The following is an 18,366-nucleotide window of genomic DNA, read 5'->3' as shown; positions in this document are numbered from 1 at the left end:
CACGAACAAGAGATGAGACGCGGGGAGCAGCTTACGTCTTCCTCGGAGCAGACATCCACTCACTGCTTTTCAAAAGCCAGAATGGATCAATGAGAAGCCCTTGGGCGGCTGGTGTCAGCAGGGGCCAGGGGAAGCCTGTTGATTATGCAAACATACTGATATTTATAGTTGCTACTCACCCAGCTCTCCTGGGGGATGAGGTTGGGAATGGAAGATAGCGTGTGGGGGGCAGGGGAGCCAGGCAGGCGGGGCCCCCAGCACAGCTTCCCCACGAAAGCCTACTTACTGCCTATTTTCTTCCTCCTGAGCTACTGGGGGGGTTCAGAAGACCCCTGGTTTCTGAGAAGATGGCTCTCTGATGCCAGAGCATCTTCCCCAGCAGGAACCCACAACTTCTTTGAAACCCTGAGGTTTCAGTGACGTCACAGGGGATGACCGCTTTTTTAAATTCTTGTTTCTCCTGTCAATATTTTGAAAGCATCTGGGCTCCTCCTAACACGCATAACTATTTATGGAAGTGGTTCCAGCTTGCTGGGCTGCTGTCTGGGGAGTTCCAACGATAAGGAACCAAGTCCCAGAAGGTGAACAGTGGCTGTCCCCAGGAACTACTCCAGCCAAGCCTGGGCTTCCAACGTCTGGGCACCAAAGCGACTTGTGTGCGAACACGTGCCTGTTTCTGTGACGATTCAGTATAGGCTTCACAGTGCTCCTCAGCTATGGCACAGAAAACACACTTTGATCTGCAAATGCCTGCCAGTGTACATGTAGCTCCTGAGTCACTTCTGATCAGTGCCACGCCTTTTGTCGTGGTCATTATTTTACATTTCTTCGTGGTTCTCATACACTCTCTAAACAGTGGGCGACAACGTAAGCATCACGTGAGTGCTGGACGCAGCCCTGGGTCTGGGGGCACCTTCCTTCTGCCCTGCAGCGGGCATCACCCATTTCTTCCCACTAGTCATGGGCTCTCCACTGCTTGCGTCAGACAAGCCCTGCTTTGGGGAGCAGCCAGGAGACTTAAATGGGCTCTGGTGCCAGCACACGCCATCCTGCTCCCCAGATCCCCGGGACCCCAGGCTTGTCCCCAGTGCTGGGCTGACCCTTGCAGCAGAGCAGTTTGGGGACTCAGGGGCTGCAAACAGGGCATGTTCGGGATTGGGGGGGCAGGTATCTGGCTGAGTGACAGGATGGTCCGGCTGACTCAGAACCTCCACACTCCACTGGGGCCAAGGGGTGCTGCCTGGGAAAGGACGTTCAGGTGTTTACGGGGAGTTTTAGGGACAAGTGCTGTGCCCTGCTGGGGACCCACAGCCTCACCAAGGGTCTCCTCAGTGCTCTGGAGGATGGACTTATAAGGCTGAGCTTTTTTCGGGGAAGGGGGCTGAGCTGAGTGGCGGGAACAGGCTGACAGGCCAGGGCTGTGAGACTACTCATTCTCTGCAAAGTTCCAGGCAGGGTTCCGCCCCTGGGCCAATTACACACAACTGCGCGATGGGCCATTTCTGTGTCTGTCCCCTCCCAGAGCCTGTCCAAGGCGTGCCCTGCAAAGGAATCAGCTCTGGCAAATACAATAATGAATCATAAATTTTATTTCAAAATGTAAACGTCACTAAACATGCATGCACGGTTAAAACAATAAAATTTACAATTTAGTTAATTTTTTTTCCTTTTTGCATAGGACATCATTACAATATAGAATCTATGCCATACAAAATACATACAAAGTTTTACCCGAGCAAGCCAAGGCCAGAGGGGGACTGTACAACTGTGATACTTCACTGTAGTGATCCAGGGAAGATGAAATGTGCCCTTGGGAAGCATGACACGGTGCTGGTTTAAAAAAAATAAAATAAAAAAAACCCAGTTCCTACAGAAAAGGAAAATGTGTGCTCGATGGAAATGGTCTTGGACCCTTGGATTCTGCCTTGGGAGTTTGGCCAAAGATTCCAGAGACGCTCCATCAATGGCTTTGGATGGGGAAGGGTTCATTTGTGTGGGACTGGGGGCGGCTTCAACCCCAATGCATGCACCCCACACAGCAATTCCCTGGCACGCGGGAGCCACAGCCAGCCCCACGCCCTACAATGCATAGCTGCTCAGGACGGCACTTGGCACAGGGGGACTCCAGGGCGAGGCCAGGGAACAGTCTCCCACCCACACCCAGAGACAGGCACCCTGATCCAGGAATGGATGCCACTTCCCCAGGTGTCCGAGATGTGCTGGGAGGTGGCCCCCTCCCTCCACATGGGGGCAGGCTGGGGACAGATCCGGCCAGCCAAGCAGTGCCTAGTGGGAGGGCCAGCCTTCACCCAAACCTGTGCTTGCCCTGCAGGCATTCGGCTTGCATCCTTGGCTTGCAAATGAGCATGTGCTGTCCACATGTCAGTAGGACACCCCCAAGCCCTGGGACCAAGCTGCTGCGTGATGGCCCACTCCTGCTCCTCAGGATTCCTGTGTCCCCCTCCCCCCCAGGTGTGATGTGCGGGCAGGGACATCACTTCTGTCCCATCCTGTTCTTTACGTGAAAGTAGTTAAGGGTTTAAAGCTGCATGAGAAGGGCAGAGGCTGGGCAGGGCCAGGGGGCCACAATGCAAGTCTGCGGCCGGTCAACAGGAACTGCGTGTGGCCCCTCCTCTCAGGGGTCCAGGGCTCACACCTCCCGCAAAGCCTACTCTTCTTAAGGAGCAGTGGCTGGGGGAAGGGCCTCTCCCTAAACCATGTCCAGGTATTTATCAGTGGTAAGCTGGATTGCGGATCCAAATTCTAGTACGGAATTCTCTGGAATGTGTCCGGGACAAACCTTGGAGAGCTAGCCTCCGAATCAGGAAGCCAGTCACAGGACGTGGCTCTTCCCAGGGAGACCCTGAATTCAGCAAGCGTCAGCCCACAACCTTGGCACTCGCTTTGGAACCTGTGGTCACCAGAGTCGTACATGGACCCTTTGGACAGCAAAAGATGTGGATGACCTACAAAGCATTTCAAGCTGGCTGTGATGTACAGACACCTCTGCCCCTTTAAATCTTCAAGCACTGTCTTTGAGTGACTTTTTAAAAGTGGGTCTAAAAAAAAAATCAGTGATACCTGTCAGAAGTCCCAATCAGGTAGCCGTGTAAACACAGCCAAACCAGGAGTTGCGAAACAAGGGGATGTATTGCTCAGATCACGTCTTCCTGTGAGGTGGCACTCCTGCTGCTGAGCTCCAGACTGGAGTCCCTGGGGGGTGCTATGGCCCTGGGCAGTCTGCCTTAGCATCTCCTTCTGGCAAGAAAGGCCCGGTCTTCTGGAGACACTGGGCTGCAAAAGGCTTGAGCAGAGACCCCCACTCTGCCACAAGTCACTTGGGACCACAGGAAGCCACCAGGCCTCTGTGCATGTTGCAACAAGCAGGCTGGGGGCCACCTGTGGCCCGAGGTCTGTCCCCACCTCTGAGTTACCTTTCCTTGGTCTGAGCTGTGTCCCCGGGCCTGGTGAGGTCTGGGGACCCCTGATGATTGCCCCTGGCGGTTGCACCATAGCAAATCCTGCAGCCGCCTGGATGGATGGCCTCAGAGTAAAGGAGGGGCCTGCACCTCGGCTGCAGTGGATGGGGGTGTGGCAGGAGGTAGGGCGGGTACCCCCAGAACACGTTCCCCCACAGCACCCCACCGGAGAGGACCCTGGGCCTTGTGGGAGGGCTTGTCCCTCTGTCCTTCCAGACAGCTGTAGGATCCAGTGGGCATACGGGGAGCCGACAGCTGCTCCTCTAACATGGCTAACACAAAGGGGGGTTCCCACATGGGATATAGCTGCACACCAGCCCCCACAAATGGTCGAGCCCAGGGTGACTTTGAGGCCTTTTTGGATGGGACTCTCCCTCTACTCGGGCAACCTTCATTTTGAGCTCTCTGCTCCCTTAAGAGTAAAGGTTTGAATTTTCACTCTTATTTCTAGGAGTCCTATGGATTCCTCAATCACACTGAAACCGGCAAGCGTGGCCATAAGCCAGAAAAAGGAAAGACCCTGAAATGAACCCAGGCTGGGAAGACATTTTACATCTTAGAGGACAACACAGGCTATTTCAGGGGGGTCCTCCCCGCGGGGGCCTCAGTGGGGGAGGCTTTCCAGGCCCACCCCCCTCTTCCACACACACTGCACGTTCCGTGATGATGAGATGCGAGTAACGGCCCATGTGAACCTGGCCAGAGAGTCATGGATGTTCCCGCCCTTCGAGAGACAGATTTTAGTCCCAGATGGTCAGGCCAGTCCAATGGCCGGACCCCAGGCCCAGTGCTCAGGGGTGCTGGGCGGGAACTCCCTCCAAGTGCCTAAGTCACAAGAGCAAGTCCCCAACATTCAGAAGGACCCACCCTGCCAGTAGACCAGACCGCATTGGGAATGAAGACACTCATTTGCCAAAAATAGCCAACGCCTGCATATTTCTGTTTTAAGGCAATGTTAGCCTTCCATCTATCCGACGGAACAGCCCTGGGTCATTGAGAGGAAAAATTAAGTGCTCTCTTTGGAAACAGCAAAAGCCCGGTTTCCCCCACCCCCACCCCCACCCGCCTCAAAAACAAACCAGCTCTTCTCTTATTCCAAGACGACTGGGTTTAGAATCCTTTCCCCTTCTATGTGCAGACAGACTGGCTTAGCAACCCTCCGTCCCAACGCGGCCACCGCGGGCGCGCCACGAGGAGACACCGGGCTCCTCCAGGGGACGGCGCTGTGTGACCGCCCCTGCCTTCCGGGACCCCGGGTTGGTAAGCGCACCAAAGGACTTTGGAATAAAATTCCTGAACCTGGAATGTGAGTTCCTGAGACATGACATGTATTCATAGTGTGGCTTTCTCCGCCTCACGCAGAAACAACTTTGGGAGGGCCTCACACTGGCACTGGGCACCCCAGCAGTGGGGTGCTCTTCTGTCCAGGCCCCCAGGGCACAGTCCACTCTCTCCGGATCCAACGCACACAGGGCCGTCACGCAGCCCAAGCGGAGCCCGGCAGCCGGGGTGGCCAGCTCTGCACCCTCACCAGGGCGGGGACCACCCACAGCGAGACCACCACTGCGGTACAACTTGGTACCTATCATGCTACTGAGAAGTCACCACCACGCAGTGGCCAATCCCAGCTGACACAGTAGTTAGATATGGACACCCAGGTGTTGCACACGGCAGGGTGCCACCCTCGTAGCCGCTACGAACAGAGGGCGCCTGTCCACTCTGGAGCTGGCCCGAAGCAGTGACCAGAGGCTGTGATGTAAGCACCAGCCAGGTCTGGGTCGCTGGGGTTGAGGGCTGCACCCCACGCTGTGAGAGGGTGGGGTGGGAGCAGGGTGGCCACACCAAGGCACTCTGGGCCCAGGAAGCCCATGGACGGCCCTCTTGAGTCCCATGGGCCGTTCCTCCTCATCAAAATGGGCAGGTCTCTGAAGATACCCAAGTCCGCCCCCACACACGCACGTGTACACACACACACACACACACACACACACACACAGTCCTGGGGGCTTATATTTACAGGCACCAACTCTCTGGGGAAGGGAAGGGTTGGGAAGGGCGGTGCCTGGGCAGCAGTGCTGGGAAGACGCCCCTGTTGTCTGCAGACGAGGAGCGGGCCGGAGCCGCCTGACTGACCCGCCAGGGCTTGGACCCCGTGCCCGCTCTGGGCTCCTCCTCTCCAGCAGAAGCTTCGGGCAGGGTGTGGGCTGGGCAAGGGACACAGCGCTGGAGGTGCGCTCGCTCTGAGCTGGGGACACAGTGGCTCTGAGAAAAGCATTCCCCACAACGTTCCATCTGGCGCTCGCTCTCTGGGGAGGAGACAGACCACGCATGCTCCTGACAGCATGTCCCATAACACCCGTGTCACCCCTCCTGGAAAGTTCCACGTCACAATGTTCCAGTCTCCTGCTATGGATCAGTCTTTGCGAGGGACAGCCACACGCCCCGCCACACATACACAGCCTCTGGCAAGGTGGCCCAACAACTTCACCCACCGGTTCAAACAAAGGGGTCCCGATAGCAGGTAGCAGGGCTGGTGGGAGAGAACAGGGAACTGGAAGCACCGACACTTTGGGACATCTCTGCAGAAGACCAGAGCTCCCAGGCTCTGCTCCAGACGGAGAACGCGGTGTATTAGTGGCAGGCCCCCGGTGCCTTCCGCAGGGACACACAGTAGCAGGCGTCCCTGTAGGGCACGCACCTGGGGGTAAGGGGACAAGGGCCAGTGAGAGTGGCCTGGGCACCGCTGCATCGATGGTGCAATGGTCTCCCAACCGGCTGCACCGTTGCTTCCAATGCCCCAGACAGAGGCCAGACGAGCTCCTTGTGGCAGGGACAGCGAGATGGTCCTCCGGGGGGCTTGCTCCTTTGCCCGGCGCGACTTAAGGCATCCCCTCTCACCCGTCTGTGTCCTGACCCCAGCCGGCCACTGGAGCAGGGGCCAGGGGCCGGAGGCCGGGCGGGTGGCAGCAAAGACGTGCAGGCCCCCAGAAGACAAGTGTCAGTGACCCTGTCCACTGCCAACTGACCAACGGACTGGCCTGCAAGCCAGACGCTGAAGTCTACCTGCACTGCTTCCCCTGCTTGTCCCCAGCGTGTTCCCAAACCCAACAGAAAGCTCCAGAGTGCAAATCTATATACAGAGTAAGGCGGCAGGAAGCGTGTCCTCACTGACCTCCTGGACCATGTCCATCCCTGAGAAAGGGGGTGACACCGCTGAACCTCACCATCGTGGGTGTGTCTATTGTGCAATTTGTGGATGGTGTTTTTTGAAATTTTTTTTGTTGTTTTTTTTACAAATTGAGTTTGACACCTGAGGTGAAGAAAATTGGGGGGTTTTGTTGTGGACGTCACAAAGTTCTCTCTCTTCTTTCCTGTTAGGAAAGGAACAGATGCGGGGGCAGAAAAAGTGAGAGCATCTGCTCATGGCTGTAGTGGGACGATGGGGTGCCCGCGCCTGGGGCGCACGGGACAGGGAGGGGCGCGGAGGGCGGGGCCGTGCTGCTGCGCAGCCGCAGCCGGGCTGGGGGGGGGGCGGCGCTCAGGGCGAGCTGGCCGGGCTGATGGTGGGGCTGCTGGCGTCCGAGCGGCTGTAGTCGCTGAGCGAGCCGGTTCGCGAGCCGCCGCCGCGCCGCTGCAGCATGCCCGGGTGGAAGTTGGCATGGCGCCGGGCGTGCTTGGTCAGGTGGTCGCTACGCATAAAGCGCTTGTCGCAGATGGGACAGCTGAACTTCTTCTCGCCGGTGTGCGTGCGGTAGTGTCGCGCCAGCTCGTCCGAGCGCGCGAACTTCTTGCTGCAGTCCTGCCAGCTGCAGGCGAAGGGCCTCTCACCTGTGGGCGACACGGGCACAGCGTCAGTCGCGGTGCAGCCCACCGCCTCCCGGCCCCCGTGGGCCAGCTGGCCACCCACGCGACCCCAGGGCAGGCCCCAACACCCAGGCCTGTTCCTCCGCAGCCCGGCCGCCCACACCCCTCGCGGCGCCCTGTCCATCCAAGCCCCATCACCGCGGGTGTGTGACACATCCGTGAGCGCAGTGCGCATGCCGGTGCCCTCCAGCCACACCCAGGACGGACGCAGCCATCTCCCGATAAAACGGCAGCATCTCAGGTGCTGTAGCGGGGGGGTCCGAGGCCCCCCCATGGACACCTAAGTACAGGGCAGAGCACGCCATCCAATAACCCTGCAGGGCCAGCTGTCCGCGGCCTGTGGGGAGCACAGACAAGCCCTATGGCTCTAAGACTGGGAGCCAGGGGAAAAGGGTGGGGGCCCAAGGACAGCTCCCACGCTGGCCCCGTGGGAGCTGCACTCCAGAAACCGTTACCCCTGCAGGGCCTGGACACAAAGCCGAAGCACCCTGCTGTCATTCCGACCCTTTGTAGTCCCCTCGTCAGTAACATAAGGGGGTCAGATCCAGCAATTTCCAGGGCCTGAGAGTCTGCAAGAGGTCTGGTTCACCTCAACAGGCTCCAGCTAGAGTCTGCAGCTCCTTCCCACAGAGAAATCCCAACGTGGCCAACTGGTGACTGCCAGCAGAGCAGGCTCCTGCAGACCCAAGCACAGTGACAGACAAGGGCAGGTGACCGCCCAGAACACCCAGTGAGAGGGAGGTGACAAAGGGCAGCTCCGGTCAGGACCCCGCCCCCTCCCTCCCATCCCTTGGTCAGAGCAACGGACAGGCCTGCATTTACCCCGGCTAAGTCTGAACCACACGAAACCACACCAAGTGCTCAGGGAGAACCAGGAGGGGCTCTGGCACCCCAGAACGCAGCCGTCCTGGCACTGGGCACGGCCACGCAGCCACCCTCCCAGCCCTGTCTCCTCCCTCCCACCCCACTCCAGACAGCCGGTCCCTGAAGCTGGCCCACCTGTCCCGGAGGAAATCCACACCACCCACCCCAAACGAGCCCATCAACCTTAAATATAAACAGACACCCAAGGATGGCCGGATGGCCAAGGAAAACCAGCGGCATGAAAGGGAAGGGCCAAGAGCCACAAAACCACCGACTCCAGAGGAAAAAGAAGGAAGCCAGGAAACAGAAGAGAATGTTCACCGAAAAATTCTAATTAGCATTCTCAGAGAAATTTCAGACAAAATTTTATGCATAAAGCAAACAGGATACCATAAAAAGGAAGTTCATAGAACAAAATATGGAAAATGTTCGGAAACGGAGAATATCATTGCTCTAACAAAAATTCCATAGAAAACCTGGAAATACACTCAAGGAAATATCCCAAAAAAACAGAACAGAAAAACAGCTCTAGAAAATATGTGAATGTCACAGTGTTGTCTTCTGGTGGTGCTGAAGTGGAGGGCTGTGTGTATTTGCTGTGCTTACTGATTTTATGTTTTGGGGGGAAGGGAGCGTGGGGACTCAAAATCAAATAGGTGAGCAAACCCTTGTTTCCCAAACCTATCTGACAGTTAGAAACAGCAGGAGCTACAAGTTCAGAGTCACTGGGAATCAATCAATCCTGGGGGTGCACCTAACAGAAGGCACCGAGTAAAGGAGCAGGAAAAATGGAGGAGAGGAAATTACCAAAGAAACAAACAGTATCTGGCAGAGTAACAACAGAAGAAGGAGACAGCAGACTAACAGAGGTGGGCAGGGTAATGAGTCAAGGCTCCTGCTTTGAGAATTTCTGCAATGTCAGATCACTCACTGGGTAAAAAGAGATCATAAAACTTCACAGAGACGCGAAAAACCCTGGGGGAACAAGGCTGGGACAGCCCCCAAACTTCTCCTAAGTCACACTGGATGCTAGATGACAAAGGAACAGGGCCTTCTCAGTTCACCTCACACTCCAGCAAAAATGAGAAAAAACGGAGAAGGCAGGGAAGTGAGTGAACAATGAAGAGGCGTCTCGGGGGAAGAGTGACGCAGAGATGGGGGTAGGGGAGCGGGAGGGATAAGGGCAGGGTGGGGGGCACTGGAGCAGAGGGCAGGGCTCACGAAGAAAGTGAGTCCCATGGACAAGACAGTATGATCAGGAGGTGAATAAATGTCAGGACACAGGGAAGGTACACACTGTTCTTTGGGGAAAAGGAAAAAAAAACAAAGGCAATGAGAAACTCCAGGAAAAACAGAAGACAAGCAAGAAAACTGTGGTCTCTATTGAAGCAAACTACAGTGCCGTGATTTCCAGAATCGGGAGAGCTCTGAGCCCAGCTCTGTTCTAGGACCTTTCGTATGTGATTTGTTCCTCACAAGGACCGCATAAGGAGGGAGCAGGGCATGGAATGTCAGCAGAGGCCCTGGCACCGGGACGGCATCGTAACACAGCCCTGGTCACACGAGCCCTACGACTCGGCAGTGTTTAGAATCGATCTTACAGACAAAGCTCAAGGACCCACAAGACCACACGGATCTAAGCGGAAGGTAGGAACACACATGCAGTCAGAAGAAATCTCTAAAGAGGTTCAAGAATGATCAACAAAAGAATTCAAAGAATAATATATCCATCAGTTCAGGAGGAGATCGAGGAAAGAGGTAGGAATGAGGTAAATCCTTGAATTTCACGGCAGGAAGGTGATAGATAAAAATCTAAATTTGATAAATCAAGAAACAGCAGTAAAATCATACAGTTTGTTCATGGCAGTAACCACGGAGATGACTAAAATCAGGAGTGCTGGTCTCTGGGGGTGAGGCTGGACGGAGAAGAGGATTTTGTTGTTGTTGTTGTTATAAGCTCTTTTGCGTTATGCCTTTTAAAAAATCGCATGCTAACAATAAAAAGGGATGTTTACATGTAATTCTTGAAATATCGAGCCTGACATTCGCAAGCCAGAGTTGACTGAGTAGTTAATTGGTCTGGGGGGGAATCTCGTCCACAAAAAGGCGTGAGAAATGCGGCAGGCTAAGTAACGCCAGCCTACGGAGATTCACAGCCCGCTCGGCCATTAGACGAAAGGCCAGCAGTAAACAGAACAGTTTCATTTCGTCTGACCAGGTGCTGAGTTCCCATGTTTGGGTGCCAGGTCTGACAGACGAGGCTCAGACTTGTCCCCAGGTGGGTGACGGTGGCCTCAGACAAGCACTGCAGTGCCCACAGGGGGGGAAAACAGTGGCCCCCCAAGAGGAATGTGCCAGTCCTCATGCTCAAACCTCTGAACGTGTCTTTATTTGGCAAAAGGTCTTCACAGATATAATTAAGGTAAGGCCCTTGAGAGGAGACCACAAGTGTCCTCAGAGAGAAGGGGAAAGGACAGGGAAGGGACAAGCATGTGACGACAGAGTGGTGTGTTACAAGCCCAGGAACCCTAAGGATCGCAGGTGACCAGAAACCAGGAAAGACATGGAAGGGATTCCCCCTCAGAACCTTCAAAAGGACCTAACTGCCGACACCGACTGCAGACTTCTGCTCTCCCAATAGTGAGAGGCCATTTCTGTTGTTTGAAGCCACCCAGTTTGTGGTCATTTGTTATGACAGCCACAGGAAATTAATACAGTGCCCCGCGTCACAGTGGGGTCCATACGGGGTTGCACACACTGCCTGGCACACGCCACATGCTTCTCGAGAAACGTTAGCTAGTGGTGCGCCTATCCGTTATTCTGGTCAACGAGGTCTTCTGATTCGGGGCTGCGGCGGGGAGAGCGGAACAATCCAGGTTCAGACTCCCCCTTGCTTCCTAATTAGCCTAGGCCCTCAGTGGGGGCTCCTTCTGCTTGCACCTCTGGGAGGCACAGGAGGTGGGTGCTGGGTGATGACGGGCTGCAGAGAACCACAAAACCACAGGGTGGGGTGTGGCGCCAGGCCGCCTGGAGTGGGAGGTGGGAAAGCCCAGTGTCACCCGTGGGCAGCACACAGCTCTCGGCCGCGCATGCAGCCATCAGTAGCTCACACTTGTTGAGTCTGATGCCTGATGCCTGGCCCTGGGGACACAGCTGTGACACAGACAGACAGGGTGTTCCCTGCTCCATTCTCTCCACCTCTGTCAGCCTGTCCCAGGAGGGGAGAGGGCCAATACACTGGCCCACAGACAGACGGATAAAACATTTACAAGTTATGATTCATGCTGGCGCAGCGCAGGCTGCGCTGGCCTGAGTGGTGACGTTCACGTGGCACCAGGAGAATGGAGAACAGGTGGGGAAGGCGGCCGGGTAGGGGGATAGCACTCGCCAGACTTCTAGTGAGGAACCCAAGGAGCTTGTTTGTGGGGCTCATGTGCTTTGACGTTCAAACTGAAAAAAATGGAAACTCAAGCACACTTTCTTCCCGTAGCTGCTGGAGGGTTGAGATCAGACACATCCATCGTGCAGCCTGTGGCACTTCCCACTGTATTCTTCTGAGAGGAGGAGGACAAACAATGTGTTTAGGAAAACAGTCTTGACCTCCTGGCCCGGGGAAGGGCCTCAGGCACCTACAGCTGTCCTGGGCCTCACTCTGAAAACCATGCCCCGAGGACTGACGCCAGGGTGGTGTGGCTGGGCTGAGAGGCGAGCACGGGGCGTGGGGTGGGGGCCAGCTGGACTGAACAGCTTCAAATTTGCACCTGCCGCCACCTGGGCATGTGACAAGGAGACAGCAGCAGTATCACATGGCTGCCACAGGAGAGTGCTCGGTCTCGCTCAGAAGTGACACTGGCCCTCTGGGAAGGGAAACCTGACCCCAGATTCCAGAACCCTGACGGGAGCACAGAAGCCTAGGCCTGGGATGCCCCCACTTTTGTAAGAAGGGCAGACAGAGGCTGCGTTTTGGGGGGAGGCAGGGTGAGCAGAAGGAGGCTGGGGTCAGGTCTGTGGGGTGCTGGGTGCACAGGGAGGGGGTGAGGGAACCTTGGGGACCCAGGGGCCGGGGGAGGGGAGAGCCCCGCAGGGGTGCGGTGGGGGTGCTGCAGGTCCAGCAGCAGGAGCCAGGGCTGCGTGGCAGGGCAAGGCGGGCACATGCTGGGGGGTGGGGAGGGCACAGGGACAGGGTAGTTGGGGGAGAAGGGGTGTGAAGTGCACGGGGTGGGGGGGGAAGAGGTCAGAGCCTGCAGCGTGGGGGTAGCGAGGGCCCTGGTAGCGGTGGGTGAGGGCACAGGGCGGGGTTACATAAATGTCCCTGGCGCCACTGCCTGGCGGCCGAGAGCGATTGCCTCATCTTATCAGGGAACAGTGAGTCCCACAGCTCTCTTGCCCAAGCCGCAGGCAGGGCCGGACACGGCGTTCCCTCCAGGACGGGGCTGCGAGCTCAGGGGCTCTCCGCCACCCAGCGCCCACCGGGCCCTGCACCTGTCCCCCAGCCCACAGCTGCACGTGCAGGCGCAGTGGGTGTACCAAGTGCGCAGGTTCCAGCTCAGTCCTGAGCGTGGGGGCCCCTCCCGCTCTGCTCCCGGCTCCAGTCCAAAGGGCGGGCTCCCGGTTATCGCTCCATCCAGCCCCACCAGGCCGGCAGCCCCCACTTGAGTGGGTCCCCCTGGCTCCCACGGCGCACAACCACCACCTTCGTGGCTCTAGCGTGTTAGCCGCTTGTGGGCCGTCTCGGGGGTCGTTTTTTGCTGTCTCCCCAGCAGCTGTCCCTGAGCCCAGGCCAGAACTGTCTGCAGGCTGGGTGGTTCCCCCCCTCCTGCTGGGGTTTCTCAGCCCAGGTGGCTGCAGTGGCCAGGGCTCTGGGCAGCCTGGCTGAGCTCCCCTCTGTGGAAGGGAGAAACGGGGGTGCATCTCTGCCCAGGGGGCCTCAGGAGAAAAGACCAGATGGGTCCATCAACTTAATAGGGCTGGGTGCTCAGGATCATGTGACCAGACTCAGGGAGTACAAAGAACCCACAAGGGTGTGTGGCTGGTGTTGGTGAGTGAAAGGGCTAATCAGAGGCAGAGGGAGCACAGGGAGAGGCCTGCACAGGTTCTCCCAGGCTGCCTGGCCCCAGCGCCCAAGCCCTGGGCACTCACCACCAGCCATGGCCACTGATCCCTGGCCACTGGCACGGGGCCACTTCCAGCTCCCAAGCCCAGGACTGCCCGTGCTCCACTCCAGGGCGTCCCGCTCACCCCTCCCTCTGGGGCAGCTCACCTGCAGCCTGCAGTAGCCTTGGGGTCCACAGAAAGGCCTGTCCTCTGGTGGGAGGGGACTTCCCTACTTTCTCTAGGAGGCCATGGGACTGCTCTACCAGTGGTTTGGAGACCCCCAGGGGACTGCATGCAGCTGGCCTGAGGGCCGGGGGAGAGAGCTGCCAGGCAGTGGGGCCCCCTCTTGTCGCAGGACTTGGCTTTCTGCAAGGAAGCAGCACCTGCCGACCCCCCCACCTCCGCACTCAGGCCGATGGCCTCAGAGGTGTCATCTCCTCTCCCCCAGTTACCGTGACGGTTAATAGGAGCACACACGTGCTCCCGTGATTTGCTGTTACCACCACTGGGGCCCCTGGGCAGTGCATGCGTAGGGGCCCTGGCCGGTGGCAGACCATCCACTGGGCACCACAGGGCGCGTCCAAGCCCCACACCAGGTGGTGCTCACCTGGGCCCAGGCCCGGCCCCAGCACGCTGCTGCGGTGGGGGCACGAGCGGCGCTGATCACACGCTCCTTTGCACTCTTGCACAAGCCAGAGCTGGCAGGACATGAAGGGAGGCGGCGCCTGGCTAGAGACTGCTACACACGGCCTGGGGGCACAGCGTAAACAAGAAAATCCACCTTCCTCCCACATTTGTGCCTCTGGCTTTCTACAATGGGCGCAAGTCTATTTTCAAAGGAGGCATTTTTGTTGTTGCTTTGCTTTGTTTTGGAATAAGACAACTTGATCCTAAAATTCATCCAGAAAAATACAAAGAAACAGCCAGGAAAACTCTGAAAAAGAAGAATGATGTGGGGAGGACGGGACCACCAAATATTCAGTATGTTGTCCCCGAAGCTGGCGACTGGCCTTGGGGGCAGAGCAGAGGTGTCAGAACCAGACCCACAGACAGTGGGAACCGTGGCAAATGTGAAATGAAACCACAGAGTCCTGGAAGAAAACATGAGACATCGTCAAGTTCTTCCTGTGAATCAAAGTCGGAAGCCATAAACAAACAGACGGATGCATTTGCCGACAAAAGTATAAAATACTTCTCTATGGACAGAGTCACCAGAAGCCACAGCAAAAGATAAATGAGTAAAAATATTTGCAGCTCATGTTACAAAGGGTTGATCGCCAATGTAGAAAGTGCTCACAGAAATTAAAAGGAAAAACCAACACCTAACAGAAAAATAGACCAAGGCTGTAATGGACAGATCCCAAAGGGAAATCAAAGGACTCTCCAACATCTGAAAAGATGTCCAGCAGAAGACAAACGCAAACTCAACCCCAGGACATCCTACTTTTTCCCTGTCAGGGTGGTTAGGCTCCTGGAACAGGCACTTTGGAGACTGGTGGTGGGGGGTGGGGTGTTGGGAGAACTTTCACTGGAAAAATACTCAAACTGCTTGGATTTTGAAACACACACGTTACTTACCTATTGAAACACAAAATAAAAACAAACATCTACAGCAAACTAGGAAATACTAGCCACCAAAAATGCAAAGTCAAAAGCAGGCAGTAAAGGGAACGAAGCTGAGTTCCTGGCCAGGCCCACTCAGGCCAGAGCGCCTTGCGATCCTGCCCCACCGCTCCCCTTAAATGACTCTCCTTAACGGAGGCAAGGCCAGTGGGCTTCCCAGCTGTAGGAGAAACTCAAAAACAGCAATCGAGACCAATCTAGCTTTCTAGGAGGTGTTCCCAGGGCAGGAAGCCTGGGCTCAGAAGCCCCCAATCGGTTTGCTGGAGGGCACTTCCTGATAAACAGGTTGACAGACCCTGCCCAATTTAAGACAATGGTAAAAATGTGAGCAGCAGATGACCCAGGGGTGTAGTATTATATCTGAGGCCCCTTCAGTCTCCTGAATATCACGCTCCTGTCCTAAAAGATGGAACTGGGAGGACCGGACGGGCCCTGGCTGCAGGCCCTTCCTCCCCTCCCCTGGCAACTTGGCAAGTTCGTCCAGCCCTCAGCTGGGGTGGCACCAGTCACCAGCGGGCTCCTCGACAAGGACGAGCCCTCAGCCAACGTGGGCCGCCCACACCATCCCCTCCCCAAAGAAACAAGTCTTCAAGGTCGGCCAGGGGCCCCGGGAGCAGAGCAAAGGGACTCCCTTCCTGCTGCCACCTGCCAGGTGTACAGCCAGCCCTCTGCACCCCAGGCCCCCCTCCCCCGCACGGGGCTCTGTGGGCAACTGAGGGAGAGGCCCCTCTCCGCGGAGCCTTTGGCAGCCACTCTGTCCCACTTCCTTTTCCTGTGTCCCCGCCCCCCCTTCACTTCCTCACTCCTGTCCCCTCCCCGCTGCCTTCTTGGTGGGCCCTGCCAGCCGGGAGGGGACCCAGCCCTGGGGACGGGACCCAGCCCTGGGGACGGGACCCAGCACACATCCAAGCCTCACAGGTATGCAGCATTGAATCTGCCATGCGCCTGCTCACGTGACTCCACCAACCCTGAGAGACAGAGACGGGATTGAAGTCAAAGTGACCTCACCAAGGTCACGCCTAGAAAGCCTGGGCTGGAGTCTAGATGCCACCTGGAAGGAAGACATTCTCACAGCCCCTCCCCACCGTGGAGTAAGAACTGCTGTTGATGACTCGGCCATTAACGTCCCACAAGGTGGGAGCAGAAGAGGAACCATCCAGGCTGCGGGCCCATCTCACAGACCCGGGCACTGAGGCCCAGCACATTCCCCGCTTCTTGACACACATACCCTAAGGTCCCCCAACGTGGCCCCCTGGGGCCTCCAGCTCCCCAGGAAGAGCCAGTAGCTCCCAACCCGGTCGGGCTACATTCGGCCCATCTGCTCCAGGGGCCTCTGCAGGCAGTCACCACACCTGACTCGGCCACACCTGACTCGGAAGGCGCTGGAAGGCACTTTTCCTAGGCCCTGCCTTTGAGAAGGGCTGAGCCCTGAGGCAGCGCTTGGGACAGTGGAGCTAAGAGGTGGTCCCCAGGCCCAGCACCCAGCCAGGCCGGCTCCAGGGGCACCTAGCAGGCCGCCTCTCTCAGGACAGAATGTCATGAGGTTGCAAACAGAACACAGCAAAACAACCTCCTTTTCACGGTTGGCTTCAGAAGTAAATAAATCAGAATTAAAATGTGTAAGTCATTTTATTATAGTCCTAAGAAGCCTTTGGCTTTGAAGGGAGATGATGCAAACAAAAAAAAAGTCAGTCACTGACCAGACTTTTCTAGACAGTGGAAGCGCTCAGATGAACGGTTCCAGATACCCGCTTGCCTTGGCCACTTGGAGCCATTTATGCTCGGTGCATTCTGGGAAAACTATTTTGTCTAAAAACACTGCCTGTAGAGAACAGGCTGCTGCAGCCGTGAGCTGGAGGCTCGCCCCTCAGTGAACATCCCAGCTACACACCAGCTCGGCACCCCGCCCTTCGCCAGTGACGAAAGCCACACTGCTATGGAGAGAGATGGCGCTCCAGGGGACCTCGGGGCTCGGGGGACAGGCCAGTCCCTGCCCATGGCTTCACCCGGACCCTCCCGCCTCCTCCACCTGCCCCTATGCCCTTCTCCGGCCTCTGAGGGAGCTGACCCTGGGGGCACCAGCCAGGAAGAAAAAGCAGGTGCCATTCTGCACGCCCCCCAACCCCCACCAGAAGCCCCAGGGCTGAATGTCGTCTTCCCTGACAGCTCTGTCGTCCTGTACCCTGCCTCCTTCCCGCAGGACCCCAGGTGGGGGTGGGAGACCCGCAGCTGTATGGTGTCGCCCCCCACCCCACCCCAAGGTCACGAGAACCAGGCTCATGGGTTGGGTGGAGCGGGTGGCGAAGCGGAGCGTGTGCGTGGAGGCGGCCCGGCTGTCTCTCTCTAACGTCCTCTAAGCCACAGACGGGGACCCACTTCTCAGCAGCCCTTTCACAGGAGCCCACCAAGAAAACACCGCTGGGGGCTGAGCCCCACTGTCCCTATGGGAAAGGCACGTGTTGTGCAGCCAGGGCTGCAGGAAGGAAACACAGCCGTGACCTTGGGAGACGGGATCATGAGAGTATCCTCTCAGCATTCCTACACTTTTCAACCAAACAGCTTTTTATGGTGCAAAAGAATGCAGTGCACTATCTCACAGAGTTGTGTGTGCACATGTATGTGTCCAGGCTTTACAAAATTCTATTACAATATAATAATAGTCTCACTCAAACTCCAGCTTCCTCACTGGGCCTGCTTCCCCAGAACCCAGGACTTCTGGCCTCTCATGAGAAAACAGTGCTGATTTACACGCGTGGGTGCACGTGCCCGCAAAGGTCAACAGGCCCACAGGCCAGGAATTTCATGAAGCTGTTTTCCCCACTTTTGCTAAGGGTTACAAAACACATTTGAAAATTTCCGTTCCCAAGGTCCCTTTTGAAACAGCAATAATAAAATACCAATGGTTTCTGCCAGCTCCCCCAGACAAGGGCTCTGGAGTCCCCATACACCCCTCCTTTCTCCTGAAAGGACACGCAGGGAGAGTCTATGGGCTCCCGCTGCCAAAGCTTCCAGATCCTGGACTTCAACATACCGTGTTACCCCGAAAATAAGACTGGGTGTTATATTAATTTTTGCTCCAAAAGATGCATTAGGGCTTATGTTCAGGGGATGTCATCCTGAAAAATCATGGTAGGGCTTATTTTCCTGTTCGGTCTTATTTTCGGGGAAACACGGTGCTAGGGGCCCGGTACCTCCAGGTGGTCAATGCTCTGAGTGGCCTCACAGGAGCTGAGCCCACAGAGCAGACGTTTCCGTTTCTTTCCCCTCTATTCTGATGGTCACATTACCAACTGCTTCCAACGGGACGCCAGGAGCATTTTCCCTGAGCCGAGTGGCATGACCATGTCAAGCCCCTGTCCTTCTTGCCTTTGCAGTCTCGAAGGGACCAGTCCTCTGCTCCAGGAGCCAGCGAGCCATCAACAGTCCCATTCGGGAACCTGTG

The 18,366-nt window shown here is 56.7% G+C and overlaps 1 protein-coding gene and 1 pseudogene across 1 annotated transcript in view; both read right to left on the bottom strand.

Annotated features, from left to right (window-relative positions):
- Positions 1 to 1,573: 1,573 nt before the first annotated feature.
- Positions 1,574 to 5,068, bottom strand: LOC117018776 (uncharacterized; annotated as a pseudogene).
- KLF13 (KLF transcription factor 13) overlaps positions 1,932 to 18,366 on the bottom strand; it is a 43,772-nt gene continuing 27,337 nt past the window's right edge. Inside the window, exon 2 of the mRNA XM_033100018.1 lies at positions 1,932 to 7,307. Within this exon, the coding sequence (XP_032955909.1) occupies positions 7,018 to 7,307 (290 nt within the window). The 3' untranslated portion in view covers positions 1,932 to 7,017. The remainder of the gene's footprint in view (positions 7,308 to 18,366) is intronic.

This window comes from Rhinolophus ferrumequinum, chromosome 28, assembly GCF_004115265.2.
Source record: "Rhinolophus ferrumequinum isolate MPI-CBG mRhiFer1 chromosome 28, mRhiFer1_v1.p, whole genome shotgun sequence".
NCBI classification, from domain to species: Eukaryota; Metazoa; Chordata; class Mammalia; order Chiroptera; family Rhinolophidae; genus Rhinolophus; species Rhinolophus ferrumequinum.
Note: the sequence above shows the minus strand (reverse complement) of the source record. Positions and strands in the feature narration are given on the sequence as shown.